The sequence below is a fragment of the Sapajus apella genome, unplaced genomic scaffold, assembly GCF_009761245.1.
Source record: "Sapajus apella isolate SASKATOON/1434 unplaced genomic scaffold, GSC_monkey_1.0 scaffold160, whole genome shotgun sequence".
Classification (NCBI taxonomy): domain Eukaryota; kingdom Metazoa; phylum Chordata; class Mammalia; order Primates; family Cebidae; genus Sapajus; species Sapajus apella.
Window position 1 is genome coordinate 35,556 of NW_022437100.1, and position 21,817 is coordinate 57,372.

The window sequence follows — 21,817 nt, forward strand, 5'->3', positions numbered from 1 at the left end:
GAGGCCGTGATCCCTCATCAGAGCCTGGCCGTGCCCACCGTTCCGGTCTCCTCCACACTACCCTGGTGCCAAACACCAACCCTGGCTATCTGAGGCCAAGGGGCTAGTGCATAGGGTGCCTGGCAGAGTCAGACCTGGAGCATCAGAAGGGACACAGCCTGGGCATCCACCCACCACACAGTGCTGATACAGCAAGGCAGGCCCTGGCCATGCGGGCACTCCCCAGCCAAGGGGCCATCCATCCAGAGAGGCAGGACTGCAGCTCGACTCACCATGAGCACGCACGCCTGCTTCCCGTCCATGAAGCCCTTGGGAATGGAGTTTGGGGTCAGGATCTCGTATCTGAGGAAGGAAAGAGAAGCCTAGTCATTTTGCCCATTGCCTCAATTCCACGTGCCTGGAATATAGGCGAGAGGTTAAGATCATTCTTACAGTGCAGCAGACATAGAATTCTTTACACAAACTCTCGTAAGGAAAGAAGACACAGGCAAACCCCCACCCTGCTCTTTTCTTAGGCTGAATGACACAAGGAAAGCTTGGTGTTTTTTGGAAAGTGCATGGAAACTCAGGTAGGACCGTTTTAATCACTCGGGTGTGCTTCAGATTGGGCTTGCTCACTGCTAATTGCCTGGGGTCCTCATCTGTCACCCAGGGACAGCCACGCTCACACAGCTTCCCTGGGATGCTGCAGGGGGCTGCTACTAAACAGGGATGGCCCAAAAATAAATACAGGGCTGCATCCCGACAGCCACTGATACTCAGAAAGAGGGAGGTGTCATACTGCCTTTGACTTTCATTTCCACAAAGTTTCTGTAATATCCGTCTCTGGCTGATTCTTTTTTGTATCATTATTATACTTTACGTTCTGGGGTACATGTGCAGAACGTGCGATACACGCGCCAGGGTGGTTTGCTGCATCCATCATCCCGTCATCTACATTAGGGATCTGGCTGATTCTTTTGCATTTCTTTTCATAGCTCCTCTACCTATAGCAAATAGCACCAGGGCCTGCACTTACTAGGAGCAAAAGTCAGCATGATGATGATGACCTGGATTTCAGTATGAAAATGGGATGTCTCCTCTCATGCAAAGGGTGGAAGACAGAAGGAAGTGGGGGAAAGCTGGCCAGACTCAGTTCTATGTGGATGCAGGACGTAGCTCCCTCTCGACAGGTCTGTGCCAGGGACGAGCCCAGCTCTGGGAGTCACTGCACGCCCAGCTGGGCCCAGGGGAAGCGGGCTCTGGGTGCTGGCTTACCTCTGCCGAAACTCCTGGAAGACCACCCTGTTGGGGAAGCCCTGGCGGCAGATGCGGATGCCCTCGAGAACGCCGTTGCAGCGTAGCTGGTCCAGCACAAGATGCGGGTCCAGCTTGCCGGCCTAGGAAGAAAACGCACACATGCGGTCTAGCTTCTGCGCCGAGGACAGTCGGAGAAAGGTCAGGCAGCTCCTGTGACCTTGACAGGGCAAGAGTTCGAGAGAGGGAGTCGCTGCAGCCCACAAGTTTTGACAATTAAGTCAAAGGATCCAGGTCTGGGAGAGGCTCCACAGAGCCAATGTCAGCAAGAGGAAGAGCAGGCTATGAATGCAGCGTATCTCCTAAGCGAGCCAAGGTCCACCCCTGCAGAGACACGGCTGAGGGCTCTATGCATGCTGGGGGGCTGGAAGGTTGCTTTTGCTGGGGAGACAGACAAGGGCTGAGCGCCCCACACCACCACAGTGCCCTGCCCGGGCCACCCCACCAGGCGGCCGCACCTTCTTCTCGTGGTTGGGGATGATGCAGCGGACGAAGTTGGGGTTGGTGTTCCTCAGCGTGGCCATCAGCTTGGCCAGCTGCTCCTTGTACAGCTGCCCCACGGTGCGGAACATGCCCTTCCGTGTCTTGAAGGCCCCGGGCAGTGCCGTCTCTGACATGCCGGCCACCTGGTCCAGGCCGATGATGCGGTCCACTGTGGAGGCCACCGAGAACATGTGAGTGCCCCACAGTTCCACCCGGGGGCGGAGGGAGGAGGAGAGACAGGCAGACATCAGGCAGTAAAAGAGGAGACAGAATGGAACAATGGGACCCTTTCTGCTTGGGGCCTACACAGGGTGCTAAGGTCATCCCCACACACAGCAGGAAGCCAAGGGGGCTGCAACGGCACTGGGCTTGTCTCTCGGGGGCCATGGGTCTGCCACGGCCACCTCTCCTTCCTATCACCTATCTTCAGCTGCTCTGGGAGCTCCTATTTCCAAAAAGACTCAATGAAGCTTGTAATGGATTTTGGAATAGTGAGAATTCCACTAGCCTGGTTCTAAGGAGGTGTTAAAACCTGGCTGACGTAATCCTGCAGTCCTATGGTCAGTCGGGAGAAAAAAAAATCAGTATCTTGAATTCCCACTGACCCTGTGGTAAGAGCACTGGGCTGGGAGTCAGAAGGCGGAGCTTGGAGCCACCCTGCCACTGTCTGCAGAGCTGGGCAGGGTCCCCTCTATATCTACGCAGATATCTCAGAAAAAGAGAGCTCCGAAGAACCGCTCTTGACCATAAATACTCCGAAGTGTAGAGATCTCTTCGCGCCCTCGTATTTGGTTTTGTCTCCTGGCGCAGAGGTCTTTCTCTTCTAAACTGACCCCCAAGGGAAGCAGCCCCCAGCACTGGAACTCATGCCCAGCAGCAATGAAACAAACTGCATCCTCCAAGGTAAGAAAAAAAAAAAAAAAAAGCAAACAAACAAGCCAAACCCAAGTGGCTAGCGATCTGAGATCAGTTTAAGCAAGAGCTAACGTTAAATTTGAAGCCTTCCATTATTGGACGTAAAAGTTAAGAATATTGACAAAGCCTGTTTCATATTCCTTCATGGCCAGATTCCTGTTATTTATTTGAAGACAGCAAAAAGGATCCTTGCTCAAAAAGGATCCTTGCTTAAGACAGAAGCCAGGAGTGTGGATGGAACCTACAAACCAATCAATTAAAATGGGAAGCGGCCAGGTGCAGTGGCTCACGCCTGTAAATCCCAGCACTTTGGGAGGCCGAGGCAGGTGGGTCACGTAAGTCCGGAGTTCGAGACCAGCCAGGCCAACATAGCGAAACCCCATCTCTACTAAAACTACAAAAATTAGCTGGGTGTGGTGGCAACAGCCTGTAATCCCAGCTACTTGGGAGGCTGAGGCAGGAGAATCACTTGAACCCAGGAAGCAGAGGTTGCAGTAGGCCGAGATTGCAGCACTGCACTCCAGCCTGGGTAACAAGAGCGAAACTCAGTCTCGAAAAAAAAAAAAAGAAAAGGGAGGCATCTTTGACCTTATGTACCCACCACAGGGCCGATATTCCTGGCTACCACAGGCTTTCCTGGGAGTGGTAACTTACAAAAGCTACTCAGGTTGTCCAGAGAAAGGTTAATGTGGCCTCAGCATAATTGACCCTTTTAGCAGAGTGGATCCTGCCCCACAGAGGGCCCCGGCCGGGTGGAGCAGGCCTTGCTGAGTGACTGTGGAATGAACACACAGATGCCACTTCAGCTCTCAGGTGCACAGACACACACAGTGTGCATACCTGAAGCTCATGCCAAGACACCCGCAGCCATTCAAGCAGTAAGACGCTGCCTTTAGGGACGGAGCTCTAAGGAGGATACAAATTTTTAAACCATTTTTGCTGTTTTTAAGGTTGATTTTTGAGGAAGGGTCTCACTCTGTCATCCAGGCTGGAGTACAGTGGTGAAATCACAGCTCACTGCAGTCTGGACCTCGTGTGCTCAAGTGATCCTCCCGCCTCAGCCACCTGAGCACATGGGACTGCAGGCAGGCACCATCACACCCAGAGGATTTTTTTTTTTTTGTAGGAATCTCCCTATGCTGCCCAGAATGGTCTCAAACTCCTGGACTCAAGTGATCCTCCCACCTCAGCCTCCCAAAGTGCTGGGATTACAGTGTTTTAAGATTTTAATGTGACGTCCCCAAATTCCAGACATAGCCCCTCATTTGCCCAGCTTGCTGCTAGAGGCCAGCGAAAGGCACCATGCGCGGAGCCTGCCCAGGAGCCTGGCGCAGATCAGGGAACAGGGGTGTAAGCAGGCAGGAAAAGCCAAGGAGGGCAAGGAAAGCCAGGCAGAAGCGTTTCTTGCACAGCTCTGGACGCACCACACACATGAGACACCGCTCAGGCGGCCAGTCACCTGGTTCTAGGTGGAGAATAGGAAAGCGATGATAGAAATAGGCTCTCTGAGTGCTCTGCATCTCTGCAACAGAGAGGTTAAAGCAAAACCCAGGCAAAGGAAAAGGAGAAACCAACAGAAAGAATTAAAAAGAACCACTCAAAGCAACCAGCCTAACCAAGGTGGAGAAGGCGGGAATTCGACCTGGCGCAGGGGCTGGGAGACTAGGCTGGAGGCTCGGGGCGCCTTGGAATTTCCCACACGCGGAAAGCGCTCCGCCCGGGAGGACCCGGCCACGGTGTGTGCTCGAGGGCAGCCTCCTGTTTCAGGCCGAGGAGCCCTCTCTTGTGGGAGCTACAGAGGGTGGAGACCACCTGGCCTATGTCAGGGGGAGACCTGTACCCTTGGTTTGGTGGCTCAGCCCACTGTGGAGGTGGGAAGAGGACCAGCCGCGGCCAAGAGGAGGCAGGGGGCGAAGGGCAAAGGGCGTACCATCCTTCCACAGCTCCGAGACAAACTTGTCAGAGGACTGGTGGAGCAGCGTGGCAATGTTGTCGTTCAGCGGGTCCATGTTCTTCATCAGCCACTCGTCGGCTTTGTAATCCACCTGGCAGGATCAGAGAGGCCCGAGTCACGAGCTGCGCTGGGGACACCAGGGCTCACAGGCTCTCCCACGCACAGGCCGACCCCATGCGTGGAAAAGCCGGAAAGCGTGAACACCCTCTGACCCAGCATTTCCACCTTAAGAAGGAAGTGAGAGGATGAGGGACACGATGCCTCATGACATTCTCTGCAGTGTCTCGTGCAGAGCAAGCATCTCAAAGCAAGGTGTGACCTATAATGGGATCCTGGCTCTGGCAATGGTGTGGTGGCCACGCGTGGTGAAACCGGGCTGGGTTCCAGCTTTTTAAAATTTTTAGGTAATATGAAAAAAGAAAAAAAAATCCTGGAAGGACCACAAAATGTTACCATTTCTTTTAAGTCATAAGACAAGTAATTTTTGTTTTTTCTTTGTCTTTCCAGAATGTTCACATTTTCTCAAAGTATGTGTCAATTTCGTCGTTTCGGAAATACATATTTTTTAAATATATTTTTTTAATTGGGCAGCCTCCTAAACCAGAGGGTTCAGAGAGACTTCTAGAAAGATATTACTTTTTTTCCTCATTTTAAATAGAGATAGGGTCTCACTGTGTTGCCCAGGTTGGTCTCAAACTCCTGGGCTCAAACTGTCTTCTCACTTTGGCCTTCCAAAGTGTTGGGATTCCAGGCATGAGCCCTTGTGGTCCCCTAAAATATATACTTAACAAAGCAAGTAATACAGCATGACATGTGCATTGCAAAAGGTCCCAGAGCAATACCCAGAGAGCAGCAGGCGGCCTGGGCCTCCGTCTCCCTAACACTCTCAGTACGGAGGTGGGTGTGCGCTGCTGTCGATCATGAGGTGGGTGATGCCACTTTCTCCTTTCTCCAGGCTCAGAGTCTCAGCAACCCTCCCATCCAGGCCTACATCCTTGTCCCGTCAGCTGCCACAGCACAGCCCAAGGCAAGACACAACACATCTGACGCCATCGTGCAGGCCCCTGGTAGGTGCTAGGGTGTTCCTAATCACCAGCATTACAAATAATCCCACAGCAAAAGCCCTTCTGGAAGCTTCTGTGCTGATGAGCACGTGCTTTTCCCAAAGGTGAGAGCGGAAAGGAGGCTTGGGAAACATTCCTTGGGTAATGGTGTAAACTGTTTTTTTGGCTTTATTATTTTTTACATGGGTAACTGAAGACAGTTGCTTCCGCAGCCTCAGGAACCAGCTAAGCAGAAGAGGCCGGCGGGGGGGAGCTGCCTGCTAGAACTGGGCCTGGACTCCACATGGCTCGGGAACAGAGCTGTGAAACTCCCAGATCCCCTCGCCAGCGGCCACCAAGGATATGGCGAAGCCCCTGCCTAATCTCACATGCTCGGGCCACAGCACTTAATCGTTAGGGTCTTTGTGCAAGAAGCACACAACGTGCTGAGAAGAACCAGCTTCTGTCTAAGCATGCACCTCTATGGACTATGTGGGGTCTCAGCCCCCGTCACACGCGGACTGGGAAGATGTCTGCCAGCTAAGTGTTGAAGGCGAGTCCGACATTTACTGACTGTGGCAGACTTGGCAAAAGCAGCTGTCACCCACAGTAGTGGCAATTCCCCACCCCCCAAACTAGGACACATTTGGTGATATCTAGAGATATTTTGGGTTGTCAGGACGAAGGAGGGTGCTCCTGACTCTAGCAGGTAGCAGCCAGGGATGCTACGAAACATCCTAGCAGGAGGCTGAGGCAGGCTGATCACCTGAGGTCAGGAGTTCGAAACCAGCCTGACCAACATGGAGAAACCCCGTCTCTACTAAAAATACAAAAAATCAGTTGGGCGTGGTGGCGCATGCCTGTAATCCCAGCTACTCAGGAGGCTGAGGTAGGAGAATCGCTTGAACCTGGGAGGTGGAGGTTGCGGTGAGCCGAGATTGCGCCATTGCACTCCAGCCTGGGCAACAAGAGTGAAACTCTGTCTCAAAAAAAAAAAAAAAAAAATCCTAGTATGCACAGAAGAGCCCCGCAGTAAAGAACGACCCAGCCCGTACTACCAGTAATGCCGAGGCTGAGGAGCCCTGCCCTGGGGCACTGACCCGTGCCACGTGTTGGGCCTCAAGAGCTCGTTTAATCCACATAATTGTATGGTAGTTGGTCATTCTCATTTTCCAGATGAGGAAACCCAGGATCAGAGAGGCTAAGTAACTGACCTGAAGTCAAACAGCTTATGAGTGGCATAGCTGTATTCAAACTCTGCACAGATGCCTTTAGCCAAATCTCTGCACCTGGCAGACAGGCCCAACAATAAAGAAGACGACATGATGACAACCAGCCTGGGCACCGTGGTGGAGTGTTGCAGGCTTCCAACAGCACCCACCAGGTGAAGGGGCTCTGCAAGCTATGTAAATGCTGATGCTGTCAGTATTTACTGATCAGTAAATACTGATGCGGCCACATTACTGGGTGAGTCACTGTGCAAGAACTGCACTCAGGTCACACCCCCGCACCCCCAGCAGCTGCCCGGCTCCTCCCCATGAGTGCTCCTCACCTTGCCGGCATAGTGGATGATGCAGAAATCGGCTTTGTCCTTCAGCTGCTTGGGCTTCTGGAACTTGGGGTGGGTGCCCTGCTCCTGCACCACCTTCTCCACGAAGCTCTTGTCGGTGGCTTTGGGGAACCAGCACTCCTCGTCCAGCAGGGCCAGGATGCCAGGGGGTCCTGCCTGGAGGAAGCGCAGCATCAGCACCGGGGAGCACGCCCTGCGAAGCGCACCACACCCTTCAAGAAGCCAAAGCCTGGGCATCAGTATCCCCTGAATCCCACAGAGGGTGGGCAACGTGCTCCCCAGGTGGAGTGAAGCACTCAGTTGAGGAGTTCTAGTTTATAAAGAAACCTCTGGGGCCCAGGCTGCGGCTAAGAGACCTTTACCCAAGCATCCATCACAGTGGTTCCCCAGCGTTACTGAAACCCCTGGTGGGCTTGATGAAAAGTGCAGATCCGGCCGGGCGCAGTGGCTCATGCCTGTAATCCTAGCACTTTGGGAGGCCGAGGTGGGTGGATCACCTGAGGTCAGGAGTTCAAGACCAGCCTGGCCATCATGGTGAAACCTCATCTTTAAAAAAAAAAAAAGAAAAAGAAAAGTGCAGATCCACTGACGGAGCCAGCGCGTGACTTCACAGTGTACTGAGCTCTGCCCAGGAGGCCGCCCTCAGCAAGCACTCTGTGATCCTGCCATGGGAGATACCATCCCATAGGTTTTGCGTCTGCATGTCTCTGATGCGATGGGATACGTAGGAGGAGCCCCTTGAGGAAGAGAGTCCCAGGGTCCCAGCAGCCTTCTGCACACTGAGTTAACAAGACAAGAAAGCAGATTTGGACACTGCAGAGACGCTGTCTGACAAAACTTGAAGCCCAGTGGGTTCTTATTAGTTGGAAAATTCAGTTCATTAAAGAAAAAAGCTCATTACAAAAGTAAACTGTTGGCTGGGTGCAGTGGCTCACATCTGTAATCCCAGCACTTGGGGAAGCCAAGGCAGGCGTATCGCCTGAGGTCAGGAGCTCAAGACCAGCCTGGCCAACATGGTGAAACCCCGTCTCTACTAATAATACAAAAATAATTCTGCAATCCCAGCTACTCAGAAGGCCGGGGCAGGAGAATCGCTTGAACCTAGGAGGCAGAGGTTGTGGTGAGCCGAGATCGTGCCACCTCCCTCTAGCCTGGGCGACAAGAGCAAAGCTCTGTCTCAAAAAAAAAAAAAGGAAATTGTTTCAAACTGAACAAACTTTGTCCTAGGCCTTCTGATTAATTAACCATAATCAAAAGGAATGCCAGAGCCAGGTGCAGTGGCTCACGCCTGTAATCCCAGCACTTTGGGAGACCGAGGCGGGTGGATCACCTGAGGCTGGGAGTTCGAGACCATCCTGACCAACATGGTGAAACCCTGTCTCTAGTAAAAATACAAAACTAGCTGGGCGTGGTGGCATGTGCCTGTAATCCCAGCTACTTGGGAGGCTGAGGCAGGAGAATCGCTTGAACCCCAGGAGGCAGAAGTTGTGGTGAGCCGAGATCATGCCATTGCACTCCGGCCTGGGCAACAAGAGCAAAATTCTGTCTCCAAAAAAAAAAAAAAAGGAAACCCAGAAACAGAAACAGCTCGGGCTTCCTTACAGATCACACCCCCCATCAGGCCCAAAACACAAACAGGTAACCCAACTTCCACCTGGCACGAGGTTTAAATATGAACTCACTGGAAAAGGTTCCTCTTTCCATCTTCACACGGCTAATGCCGGCGATCAAAGCACTGGGCCATGCTGGGTTTATGGGGGGATAAGCTGAGCTTTGCTGCGTGTGCACTGGGGAGAGCGCTCACCGCCCAGGGTCTGCACAATTCCATGCTAGTGAAAGGACCCTGTGATACAACCTTACTACATGGATGCATGGCTGTTTCTTTGAGACAAAGAAATACTTATTGAGCCCAGTCTTCAGGTGGACGCTGGGTGGTCTTCTGGGACTGCAAACAGGATGCTAGGGCCCCCACCACATCCACACCTGGTTTGACAGCTGGGGGAAGCCCAGCCCGCAGCCACAGCACAGAGCATCTCCTCTAACAGAGGCAGGCCTCCTAGGCACCAGATCTTGGCCTCGGGGCTTCGTCCTCCAGGTGGCACCAAAAGGAAGGGGAGTCAGACACCTTCACCACCAATACCGAGCTGAGGGGAGATACGAGTGCCCGGAAGGGAAAAGCCAAAGGCAGGTCTGAGGTCAAAGCAAGCCTGGTACTCACTGGCTTCTCGATGAGGTCAATGCAGGGCTGCAGGTCGAGGCCGAAGTCGATGAAGTTCCACTCGATGCCCTCGCGCTGGTACTCCTCCTGCTCCAGGATGAACATGGTGTGGTTGAAGAGCTGCTGCAGCTTCTCGTTGGTGTAATTGATGCACAGCTGCTCAAAGGAGTTCAGCTGCAAGGAGACAAAACAACATCAGAGAGACGCCAAACCTGCACGAAGAGGCCCAGACACACACCCCTTGAGAAGAAGGGCAGGGTGGGGACACAGGGAGGGCCTCCTTGGGCACCTCCACACTGCTGCCTTCAGAGCTTGGACAGTCCTGGCCCTTCCCTTTATCCCCCCAGCAGTGGGCGACATTTACTCTTTGGAGCCAGGGACCTCTGGCAATCTGGTAAAGCCTTTTCAGAATAATGCTTTAAATTGCATCCAATAGATTACAAAGAAAGTAGTTATGTTGAAATATAATCATCAAAATATTGTGATTGAATAATACACTGTGCTTCCTTGTTTTTTCTTTTTACTTCTTGAGACAGAGTCTCATTCTGTCGCCCAGGCTGTAGTGCAATGGCGCAGCCTCAGCTCACTGCAGCCTCTATCTCCCACACTCAAGTGGTCTCCCCACCTTAGCGTCCCTAGTAACTGGGACCACAGGCATGCACCACCATGCCTGGCTAATATTTGTATTTTTTGTAGATACGGGGTTTCACCATGTTGCTCAGGCTGCTCTTGAACCCCTGACCTCAAGCAATTCTTCTGCCTCAACCTCTCAAAGTGCTGGGACTACAGGCATGAGCCACTGCACCAGGCCTTTCTATTTTTTTTATTGAAGAGATGAGGCCTTGCTTTGTTGCCCATGCTGGTCTCGAACTCCTGGCTTCAAACAATTCTCTTGCCTCAGCCTTCCAAAGTGCTGGGATTACAGGCGTGAACCACCGCACCCAGCCTCTGTGCTTCCTTATTAATAAGAACTAGCCATGGGCTTAATAACTTCCAAAATTTTGAGGTAGCGATCGATGCATAAATGACACTACCAGATCTCTGCAACAACCGGAATGTGACAGGAAAGTCTGTGCTTTCTATGGGGCCAGATCATGAGCACTGCTAATACAACTGCGGTTTGTAGAGTTCAATTCACAACTGGAAAAAATACATGATTTCAATGAGAGGGCAGTAAAAAATAAAGATATAATTTTCTCATTGTAGCTCATGGCTCCTCTCAAACCTACCATGGACTCCAGGTTAAGAACCCCTAATCTGCTGTAAGTGTCGGTTTCCCTACTAGACCTCAAAGTCTTCATGGGCAAGGGAGATGTCTTATCCCAATGCTCAGGAAATATCTGCTGGAAGAATAAACAGGAAGCACCTGTCCAGGAAGCCTCCAAAAATGTGACCTAAAATGTCCCATTCTCCCAGCCTAAACAACATGGCGAAACCCTGGCCCTACAGAAAAAATACAATTAGCTAGGTGTGGTGGCACATGCCTGTAGTCCCAGCTACTCAGGAAGCTGAGGTGGGAGGATGGTTTATGCACGGGAGGGCAAAGCTGCAGTGAGCCATGTTCACATCACTGCACTCCGGCCTGGGTAACAGAGCAAGACCCTGCCTCAAAAAAAATAAACAAAAGGTCTCATTCTCTCCAGCATTTCTGGTTGAAAATGAGCACTTTTGTTTAGCTTAAAACACATCTAACTGAGCCTGGGCCACACAGTGAGACCCCATCTCTACAAAAAATTTAAAAATTAGCTGGGAGTGCTGGTGTGTGCCTATAGTTCCGGCAGCTACTAGGAGAGGCTGAGGTGGGAGGATTGCTTAAGCCCAGGAGGTCAGGGCTGCAATGAGCTACCACTGCACCTCTGCACTCCAGACTGAATGACAGAGCAAGACCCTTTTCTTCCTTTAAAAAAAAAAAAAAACCACACCCAGCCAAAGTCTCTACGCAAAGGAGATAGCCAACTCAGATTGGTGTGGGACCACGGGAAGCAGGGTTCTTAACCAAGGAGAAGGCGACCAAGAGGTCAAGGAGGCAGTGGGGTGGGTAATGAGGGCGATGCTCACATCAAAGATCTCGAAGCCCGCGATGTCCAGGATCCCAATGAAGGAGGCGCCCTGCCTCTTGGTCTTGTCCAGAGCCTTGTTGATGCGCAGCACCAGCCAGCGGAACATCCGCTCATAGGTGGCCTTGGCCAAGGCCTCAATGGCAAAGTCAGCCTGCAGGACACACCAGGGAACATGCTGTCAGATACGAAGGATCTGAAAACCCTCATACCCTTCGCCCCAGTGATTTCACTTTTAGAGTTCTCCCACTAGAAGAGCAGCTTCTAGTATGTGAAGGGCAGAGAGTCGGGGGGAACCTTGGTGCACAAATATGTTCACTGCAGTGTTATTTCAAATGATGAAAAGTAGAAACAACCGAATATCCAACAACGTGGGGAAAATAAACTTCGCTCTTTCTAAATAAAATGGGGACACACTAAAGTATTTACAGAAGAAGTGGTGCTTCAAAATGAGGCAGGGGTCTATGGTCATACCACCCTAAACATGCCCGATCTCATCAAAATAATGCAGTGGGCAGAAGGGGCGGGGGGAGATCAGGTGAACGATGAGCCTAGACTCGCCACGAGTTAGTAACTGTTGGAGCCGCCCATGTGATGGGCACGTGGGGCCCTTTATACTCTCCCCTCTTCTTTGTTCTGCACATGTTTGAACAGCTCTGTAATAAAAAGCCAGAGGGAGAACTAAGTTTAATTCTTTTACGTCTTGTAGGAAATAGCGGCCCAACGATATTCATCATTGGGAGTTTTTTTCCTTCTCTTGGCTTTTCTGTATTAAGAGTCATATAGTATTTTTGTAATTAAAAAATGGAGGTTTCTCCTTAATTGTCAGGGAAACCAAGAGGCGGCAATAAGGATGCACGATGTCTTTTGAAAACAACAGCCTTGTCTTTCATGCCATCACTCTGCACAGAAGCAGCCGTAAGCTGTCAGTGCACAGCGAACGGGGAGAAGGACTCACAAGATGAGCTTCCAGGTATTTTTGAGAGAGGAGTCTGGCACCCTAAAAACCCCCATGGCCAACACCCTAAAAGAAACTAGAAACCTCCGATAGAGATGGAGAGGGGCCCACACTGGGAGGGACCTCCGCTCCGGGGCGGGCAGGCACATCAGTCTGGCAGGAAGGAGCAAGCGCTGAGCTCATCTCTCAGCACGTGTGGCAAGGCCAAGGCAGCAGGTGGTAGAGAAACAGCAGCTTGGCACCGGCTCGAGGATGGCGGGAGTCGCCACCCTGGCACCAAAAGGAGTTAAGCTACAGAGGCATCGAGTCCCTGCTTTATACCAGACAGGACATGCCTGTATCCTTGATGCCCCATTAGCCAGAATATCGTGTCAATGTAAAGAGGCACAGCGCAGCCTCAAGATGGCACTTGCTAGACGTGAAGCCTTGCAAGCACCAAGTAACTTCTCCAGTGCTCTAGATGGGGTGATGCCACCTCTCTCCGGGTTGCTGTGAGGACCGCATCAGGGAGTCATGTGAAAGTGCCAGACACGACACCCCAGGATGGCCCAGAACAGCCTCAACTGTGCTGCTGCAGGGACATCCAGCTCTTCAGCCAGGTGGCAGCTGGGTGCCCTGGCCCTAGAAGACATACCTGCTCTTTCGTCTGAGCCTTCTGGACATAATCCCGTCCCACCTTGATGCGCGGAGTGAGGATTCCTCTGGTGAAATCGGTCACATTGATGCCCAAGAGATGGGACACCTTTTGGGCAGCTAAGATTTTTCAGAGAATAAGGGGGAGGGGGGGAGTCCTAATTAGACATAAGCAAATGAGTCCCTCTGCTTAACCTGGGAGCAGAGAGGAAGCAAGCCACAATGAATGAGCAATCATTACCAGGACAATGACATCTGGGTCCTTCTTTAGCAGGGCCACAGACACCCAGCATCCCCCCAACTCAGCAGCCGCATGCAGGACAGTGGGCAGGGCAGCTGTACCTCCTCCCCCAAGCCCCACAGGGCAGGGAGGAAGGCATCCTGGCTGGAAGCCCCAGTGGTGGCAGTGGTTCCTCTGCCCACTCTCAGCCGCACACCTTGGAGTGTAAAAGCAGGTCCCCACCCACCAATGGGACTGACAGAAGCAGGCTGGCCTGGTGCTGGGGCATGAATAGCACAGGATCCCACAGGAGTGTCTTTTTTTGTTTTGAAATGGAGTCTTGCTCTTGCTGCCCAGGCTAGAGCGCAGTGGTATGATCTCAGCTCACTGCAACCTCCGCCTCCCGGGTTCAAGCAATTCTCCTGCCTCAACCTCCCGAGTAGCTGGGATTACAGGCGCCCGCCACCATCCCTGGCTAATTTTTGTATTTTTAATAGAGATGGGGTTTCACCATGTTGGTCAGGCTGGTCTTAAACTCCTGACCCCGTGATCCGCCCACCTTGGCCTCCCAAAGTGGTGGGATTACAGGCGTGAGCCAACACACCCGGCCAGGAGTGTCTTACAGTCCACACACCTCTGCGTTACAGCTTTGGAGAGCCCCTAAGGAGGGCACGTTAAGACTGAATAACTTGTATGGGGTCATTTGCAGAAACTCTAACAAAGGGGCTGAGTTGGGTGTGGCAAGGGCGTAATTTCAAGATCTCAACCTAGTCGCAGGCAAGGCTCCCATTAAGGTGGAGCTATGGCAGAAATCATTCGTGTCCTGACAAATGGCATGGTCTCAGGAATGAATGGGGGAAGCCCTGGTTCACGTGATCACAAGTTTAAGTTATTCTGAAATGCTTACTTGGTGAGAAAAAAGCAGGGACGTGTTTCTGTGTGTTTTACATCTGTACAAAAAGTACCAACAGATACGTGGCCAGAAACACACCTAACATCAGGAAGAACAGTGGCTGGGATTTCTGCAAGACCTTCCCTCCTAAGCAAATCCAAGCACCCGCCCGCATTTCTGGCAAGAGGCCCTGGGTGTTACCTGTGTTGTCCGGCATGGACGCCTGGTCGGTGTTCCGCTCCTTCTTGAAGACAATGTTGCCGAGCTGAAGAACCCCTGAGATCACCCGCAGCAGGCCTTTGGGTACAAAGAGGCAGCTCAGAAGCACACATGGGTCAGAGTAATTCCCAGGAGTGAGGGGTGGAGTTCACTCACCCAGGGATCCCCAAGCCAGACAAGCCAAGCAGGGACACCCCCAACTCCCTGGGGCCACAGGGGCGCCAGGTCTGGGTCTAACAGTGTGTGGTGGGCCCAGCCACCCTGGAGGGCTCACCCGCTCCCGGCCAGCATGACCTCTTTGTCTCCCAGGCCTCCCGCAGGACCTCAGCTGGGAAGTCGTATGCTTAGGCATGAGCTCTGTTAAGAATCCTAACATGGCTTTTTTAGATTGGTATTAAATTTTTTTTTTTTTTTTTTTTAAGCAGAGATGCCTCCCAAAGTGCTGGGATTACAGGCGTGAGCCACCACGCCCAGCTCCTAACACTTCTAAATCCAGACTAAGGACATGTGTCTGGCCCAGGAGCCCACTGCCTACTTTTATACAGTCTTACAGGAACTCAGCCATGCCTGTTCATTCATACAGTGCCTATGGCTGAGCAAAGGTGGCTCTGACCCAAATCCTCACTCCACTCTCCTGTCACATGCATTCTGCCACAAAGCAGACACGGCTAGAGAGGGAGGTGAGCTCTCCCTAACCCTCCATCTTTCTTTTTTTTTTTTTTTGAGATGGAGTCTCACTCTGTCCCCAGGCTGGAGTGCGGCCACTGCAACCTCCACTTCCCGGGTTCAAGTGATTCCCCTGCCTCAGCCTCCCGAGCAGCTGGGACTACAGGCAAGCACCATCATGCCTGGCTAATTTTTTCTATTTTAGTAGAGACAGGGTTTCACCATGTTGACCAAAATGTTTTTGATTTCCTGACCTCATGATCTGCCCACCTCCACCTCCCAAAGTGCTTGGATTATAGGCATGAGCCACTGTGCCCGGCACCTGCCATTTTTCTACAGACTAAAGTCTCGAGCAGGCTGAGCACACAAGCCCCTCTTCACCCTCCCTCTGGGAAGACGGAAGACACAGGCGTGTTCCACACTGCCACTCATTCTGGGCTTCACTAGCACAAAGCACCCACCCCCAGCTTCTTCCACACTCCCTGAGACAGGACAGGAATATGCTGCTTTCAGCAAATGGCTAAGGCCACGCAGTGGACCCAGGCCCTGGGCAGTTAAGGACATGTCCTTTGCACCCTTTCTGTGTAAATGCCTGTGAGACTACCAGAAATAAATAATCCTGAACCTCAATTCGGAGGAACCATTTTCCCACATGCTGAAGGTCTTCCCCTCCCACTGGCCTCTCTCAGGCTCCCCAGGCCCATCGGCTGCCCTGATGTCCCTGATGCCCAGCCTTCCCCTGCCCCGCCCTCCCCCACAGGAGGGCAAGCCCTGTACCCATTTGCTCCTCTTCTGGGATGCCCATAATCCTCATGGCCTCCATGGTCTCCTGGAACATGTCCTTGTCCTGCTGCCCGGGGATGGTGACGTGCCCGTTGGACAGGAAGCGGTATTTGTTGTACGGCTCCAACAGGAGATCGGCTGTAAGGAGTGGAGGACAAGGGCGTCTCAGCGAGGCACTGAAAGCAGAGGCTCCATCCACGCTGTGACCTCAAAGGCTGGAGAGACTGGGACACACCTTGAGCCCTGAAATGCCCTGGAAACTGCGGAGTAGCCAGCAACGTCGGCTTTCCTGTGTCTGAGACACTGATGCTCACGTCTCCTGGCCCAGGAGAACACCAGGGCCCCATGATTTACAGCTGCATGTGCAACCCACCCTAGCTCTTCTCTGGCGTGGTCAGAAACAGAAGACCAGGTCCTTAGGATGGCACAGGGGACAGGAGTCGCTCTCACTTCTCCCCACTAAACCCAAGGTCAAAGTTTTCATTTCCCGAATGACATCTATGGCCCAATTCTGGCAGGGGGCCCAGAGCCCGGCAGCCCCAGCATCAGGCTGCAAGCCAACTACTCACTCTTCAGGTGCTCTCCAGCCCCAGACAGGAGATAATAGAAGATGTGGAAGGTTCGTTCTTCCTTGGCTTGGCGGATGGCACGAGATTTCTCCAGGAGATCTTCACAAACATTAAGGAACAACACAAGATGGGGGAAAGGCAAGCCCTCCACTGTCCTCTTTTTTTGGAGACAGTCTCACTCTGTCGCCCAGGCTGGAGTGCAATGGTGCGATCTCAGCTCACTGCAGCCTCCACCTCCTGGATTCAAGCAATTCTCCTGCCTCAGCCTCCCAACTAGCTGGGATTTCAGGCGTGTCCCACCACACCCAGCTAATTTTTGTATTTTTAGTAAAGACGGGGTTTCACCATGTTGGCCAGGCTGGTCTCAAACTCCTGACCTCAGGTGACCCACCCACCTCAGCCTCCCAAAGTGCTGGGATTACCGGCGTGAGCCACCGTGCCCGGCCTGCCTTCCACTGCCCTCTTATTCTCATCCAAAGGAACTGAACTTCATCAGGAAGGAAGAATGGAACAAAATGGCAAAATACAGCAAAAGCAAACTACCTTGGTTCTCACCTTCAAGGGGCACAGCATGTCCAAGAGTAGCTCACACCCCTCAGGAGCCTTGTCTCATTCCTTTTTTTTTTTTTGGAGACAGAGTCTCGCTCTGTTGCTCAGGCTGGAGTGCAATGGCGCGATCTCAGATCACCACAACCTCCGCCTCCCAGGTTCAAGTGATTCTCCTGCCTCAGCCTCCCAAGTAGCTGGGACTACAGGGGTGTGCCATCATGCCCAGCTAATTTTTGTATTTTCAGTAGAGATGGGGTTTCACCATGTTGGCCAGGATGGTCTCAAACTCCCGACCTCAATGCTCCACCCACCTTGGCCTCCCAAAGTGCTGGGATGACGGACAAGAGCCCCCTCACCAGGCCTCTTTGTCTCATTCTTACAGATAATGGAAACAAGAACAGTCCCACAAGTGAAGGTTAAATGCTGGCATGTGGGAGAGAGAAAGCAGCATCCTCTAAATGCCCACCTCTGGGAGCCACACTAGACACCTTTCAACAACTCCATGTCATTCAAACCAGAACGTTACCCTTCCCGTGAATAAAGTCCTAAGCTCTGTGTTGGGTTTGCACTGAGCTGACCCTGACAGTCCTCCCAACTCCACAGAGAAGGTATCATGACCAGCCCAGAATGGGGAAAGTGCTGGAATCAGGAGGCAGTTTTTTCTCTACAGAAGTCACGCTGCCCCTCCGGATCCAGAACTCTCATCCCAACAAACCACAAGGATACAAGTCTCAATGTTGGCTCCAACGATGTAGCCGTTGACATCAAAGTTGATTCGAATGAATTTGCCCTAAGTAAAGGAGGATAATGAGAGATCAGGGGTGCCCCTGCCTTGGGGAGCTAGTAAGGGAGAGACCAGAGCCCCCCGCCCCACCTCCAGTGGGCACAGCTTGGAGGGAGAAAACCCTGAGGCTGGACCCATGCCCCTATGGCCACCTTACGTGGGCCCTCAGGACTCCAGCACCACACACCACACTGCCTGAGGCCGTGAGCCCAAGACAAGCGGAGCCCGCACCCAGGTTCCTCCACAGAGCAGGAGAGAGGCCAGTTATCTGGGAAGTGTTCCTCTCTGCCTGACCTGGGAGCTAACTGGCTCCTGGTGGCAGCAGGACGCTTTCAGGCAGCGTAGGCAACACCCTCACTGGCCTTTCCTCCTGTCATGAGGGAGGCTGAAGAAGCTACTCATGGTTTCCTTCCTTAAGAGGGGCAGGGCAGGTCCACACCAACTTGCATTGGGTCTGGCCTAGTCCACGCAACAGGCCAGACAGTACTGAGTCTGAATTGTCCTTGGTTTTGAGGGAAGGGCACCCAGGAGAAGGCAGCATGAGCCAAAGCTCTGGGCAGAGCCCTCTGTCCCTGGAGTCGGGGCACCGCCGTGCTACTCACAAAGCGGGAGGAGTTGTCATTCTTCACGGTCTTGGCGTTCCCGAAGGCCTCCAAGATGGGGTTGGCCTGCAGCAGCTGCCGCTCCAACTCACCCTGCAAGGAACCCAGGGATGCAGTGAAGGCCGGGTAGCAACCTGGGCTGCTGAGCCTGCCCTGCCAAGAAGGGGACGATGGGCAGAACCGTGTCAGCACATCCAATGTGCCAGGAACAGAGGCTTCTGGGTGGGCTCCAGTGTGCCACTCCAGCCAAGGCCAGGCCCCAGTATCACCCAAGTGCGGCCTTCCCACCGAGCTTTGGAAACTTTCGTCAGTTTCAACTTACTTCCATGGCCCTAGAAACAGCAGGCAGGAAGCTCCCTCAGCTCTAGGAACCTGGCCCTGGAGGACCCAGATGAAAGCAGCACATGAACTAGGGAAGCCGGTAGCACAGACATCCTGGGACAGTGGCTCCACCCTGTGTCCACCGGCCTCCCTTTCCCTCCTTGCCTCTAATTCTCACATTTTTATTCATTTTCATAGGAAAAGGCAATGAGAAAATCAGATCTGGAAAATATACATGCTCATCTCATCTGTGTCCTAATAAACACTTCCCTTTCCTTGCCAGCCCCTCCACTGCCACACCCTAAACCCACCATGGCAGGCAGTGAGCACGCAATGCATGAACTGCAAGCTATTTACCGAAAATGCCAATAAATCCTGCTGTGGACTCAACGGTGCTTTATGGTTGACAAAATGCACCCTCGTGCCTTCTTACCCCTGGACGCCCACCATACTCAGGGGGCAGGACAGAGTGGCCCCATTTCACAGCACAGGAAGCTGAGGCAAGGTCATCCCGCTATCAATCAGCAGAGCTGGGTGGCGGGATTCAAGTCTCCGACCTAACCCGTCAGCCACTGCTGTCTTCACACCTGCACAGCAGCCCCATTCAGGCCAGGGAATAGCTAACACCAGCTGAGGACACCGGGGAGCTCGTTTCCCTTAATGCCCGAGTGCCCTCTCGGGGAAAGAACATCACACAAGGCCCAGGCGAGCCTTTGTATTTATTAAACACTGGAGTCAAGCCAGGGTTTTCCGGGAACGGCAGTCGCCTGTGAGTGATGACAAGGAAAACCGGGAGTAGCAGGAGCTCCCAGGAGAGTCCTGGACTCTGGCCTTACAAGCACATCTGCCACAGACGAGGCCTGTCTGCAGGGCACCGGGGACACTGGAATCTAGCCGAGCCAGGCTGGAAGCCCACCCAAGACCGCAAGGGACAAAGCAGAGCCTCCTCCCCAGCAGCCCTCCTAGGCCAGGACCCCCCAACCCAGAGCTAGGAAGCCTTCCGTCTGAGAGCCATCCAGATAAGTGAAGGTACTGCTCTGCTGCCCACCTGGAAGAAGGGTCAGCGGGGCCAGGTCAGGGGGCAGGGGTCAAACCCACAGAGTAGGCTCTACACGTGTGCTGGGCACCAGTGGTAACTGGACACCATGCCTCCACCCACAGGCCTTGGGCGGGCCTGGGAAGTCGGCTGAGGCAGCCCACGGAGCCCGATTTGGATGAGAATGGCTCCCCCGTCCCCTATGATGTTCTTCTCAGAGCATGGGCCAGGCTGTCAGGCTGGCTGAGCCGCTCCCGTTTCTGCAGACAGACAGAAAGGAGCACGGCCCCCCTACAGGGCCTGCGCTCGCCCTGGCTAGGAGGTGAACTGGGGCCTCTGTGCGGGACCACACACTGTGGCCGTGGAAAGTGGGGCTGTGGGGCCAAGTCGGGTACAGCCACTTCAGATTCCAGAGCCGAGTTCCCTGCTAACGACAGTGATGACTAACCTACGGCTTTTTCTCTACTGACATCTAACTGGGCACAGAAGACTTTAATTTTTCAGTGGAATCTGCATAACATGAAATGACACGCTATCGTATGTACTACATACTCACAAGGTTTGGGGTCACCTACCGGTTTCTGAAGGGCTTCACTGTTTCTGCCAGTGGGGCCCAACTAGTGCACAAATAACAGAGCAGGGCAAGTCAAAGGCCAGCGGGTCAGGCTCCGGGCACCTGCCTGGAAAGTCCCTTGGCCCAAGCTCTGCTTTGCCAACCTGCAGCCCAGGCCAAACCTGGCCTCCCCGCAGCAAGGTAAGGTCTGGAACAACCCCTCTGCTGGTGTTGGGAGGATCAACTCGGCCACTGCAAGTGAGAGGGTGCTCACTCCCAAACCAAGTTCAAGGGTATTCTGTGCTCCAGCTGCCTGTGGAAAATCACAGCACAGCTTCAGGCAAGGAAATCAACCAAACTGGCCAATGGCCTTTCGTGCCGACAGCCTGAGCTGTGAATGGAAGCCAGGGGCAACCTATTCTCTCACTCCAGTGGGCTCAGGGCAGGGACAGGGTGCCTACCAAAGTCCAATTTTGACAGCGTGGCTCCCACCGTCACCCCCAACCCCAGCATGCTGTCTTCGCCGAGTGCTGCCTTCCCCTCTACAGCAGGGACCCCAGATGGAAGGCACATGATCGATTTCACAGCCCTCTAACTGTGTCCTGTCTCGTGTCTTCCAGGGCAGGGACTGAACGTCACCCTCCCAAGAACGGGTCACGTACTAGGCATTGAATCCATAGTTGGGAAATGGATTTTACTGCAAATTCAGAGATGGAAAACCACAGCTAGAGAACTCCTAACCTCACAGCTCTGTTTTTAAAATAGGCCTCCTAAAAAGAATGGAGAATGGGGGGAAGGGTAGGGAGGGAGATGAGGGAGGGCAGAGAGAGAGAGAGAGCGAGAGAGAGACAGAGAGGGAGAGAGAGAGAGAGAGAGACAGGAAAGAAAGAAACTTTATTAGTTTCTAAATATAACTCCTGACGCCCCATGGAAAAAGATTCTGAATGTCTTGAGAAGCTTGGCACATGGAAAGTTACTTTTGGTTTGGTTCCAGAAGACTGTACACATTAGGCCATTCTGCAGGCCACACCCCAGACCTGCATGCAGACTCACACCCTCCTTACTTACGAACGTCGCACACAGCACGCCAGTAAGGTGGAGCCGCCGGGAGCAGCCAAGCTCCCCTGATGGCTTCAAGGAACACCACTGGCACTTAGGTTTCACGAGGGAGTTTAAGAATGTGTGCTTGAGAGAGAGAGAGGGCACCCCACGGTCATGCTGACATCTGATCACCCCAACCTCTGAAAAACTCCAACGTGAGACCTCCCCGGCACTGCTTCCGACTGGCACAGCGGTGGCAGGTGAGGGCAGCCGGCCATCTGCATCTGGTCTGGACCACGGAGCGGGGAGGGCTCCGTGAGGGTGGAGTCGCCATCCACCGTGCAGAGGTCAGGTTCTGCACGGGGCATGACAGCTATGGTGCACTGTGGGGAAGCCTGGGCATGACTGGAGTTTCTGAGAATAACTAGGTGTGAGGCCCACCCCCATTCTGCAGG

At 53.1% G+C, this 21,817-nt stretch overlaps 1 protein-coding gene across 13 annotated transcripts in view; it reads right to left on the minus strand.

The window, feature by feature from the left end:
- Positions 1 to 21,817, minus strand: part of MYH9 (myosin heavy chain 9) — a 116,810-nt gene that overhangs the window by 22,191 nt on the left and 72,802 nt on the right. For 10 of the 13 annotated variants that reach the window (XR_004265044.1, XR_004265043.1, XR_004265041.1 and 7 more), the window contains exons 6-19: positions 18,412 to 18,504; positions 17,752 to 17,815; positions 16,477 to 16,575; positions 15,902 to 16,045; positions 14,441 to 14,536; positions 13,129 to 13,247; positions 11,538 to 11,690; positions 9,480 to 9,653; positions 7,244 to 7,417; positions 4,625 to 4,739; positions 4,154 to 4,216; positions 1,755 to 1,948; positions 1,258 to 1,379; positions 273 to 342 (exon numbers count right to left, since the gene is read on the minus strand). Coding sequence is in view for 10 of the 13 variants with exons in the window: in XM_032266615.1 (XP_032122506.1) it covers positions 273 to 342; positions 1,258 to 1,379; positions 1,755 to 1,948; positions 4,154 to 4,216; positions 4,625 to 4,739; positions 7,244 to 7,417; positions 9,480 to 9,653; positions 11,538 to 11,690; positions 13,129 to 13,247; positions 14,441 to 14,536; positions 15,902 to 16,045; positions 16,477 to 16,575; positions 17,752 to 17,815; positions 18,412 to 18,504 (1,680 nt within the window). In the remaining 3 variants the exon portion in view is untranslated. The remainder of the gene's footprint in view (positions 1 to 272; positions 343 to 1,257; positions 1,380 to 1,754; positions 1,949 to 4,153; positions 4,217 to 4,624; positions 4,740 to 7,243; positions 7,418 to 9,479; positions 9,654 to 11,537; positions 11,691 to 13,128; positions 13,248 to 14,440; positions 14,537 to 15,901; positions 16,046 to 16,476; positions 16,576 to 17,751; positions 17,816 to 18,411; positions 18,505 to 21,817) is intronic. The other 3 variants (XM_032266616.1, XM_032266617.1, XM_032266618.1) reach the window with 1 other exon arrangement.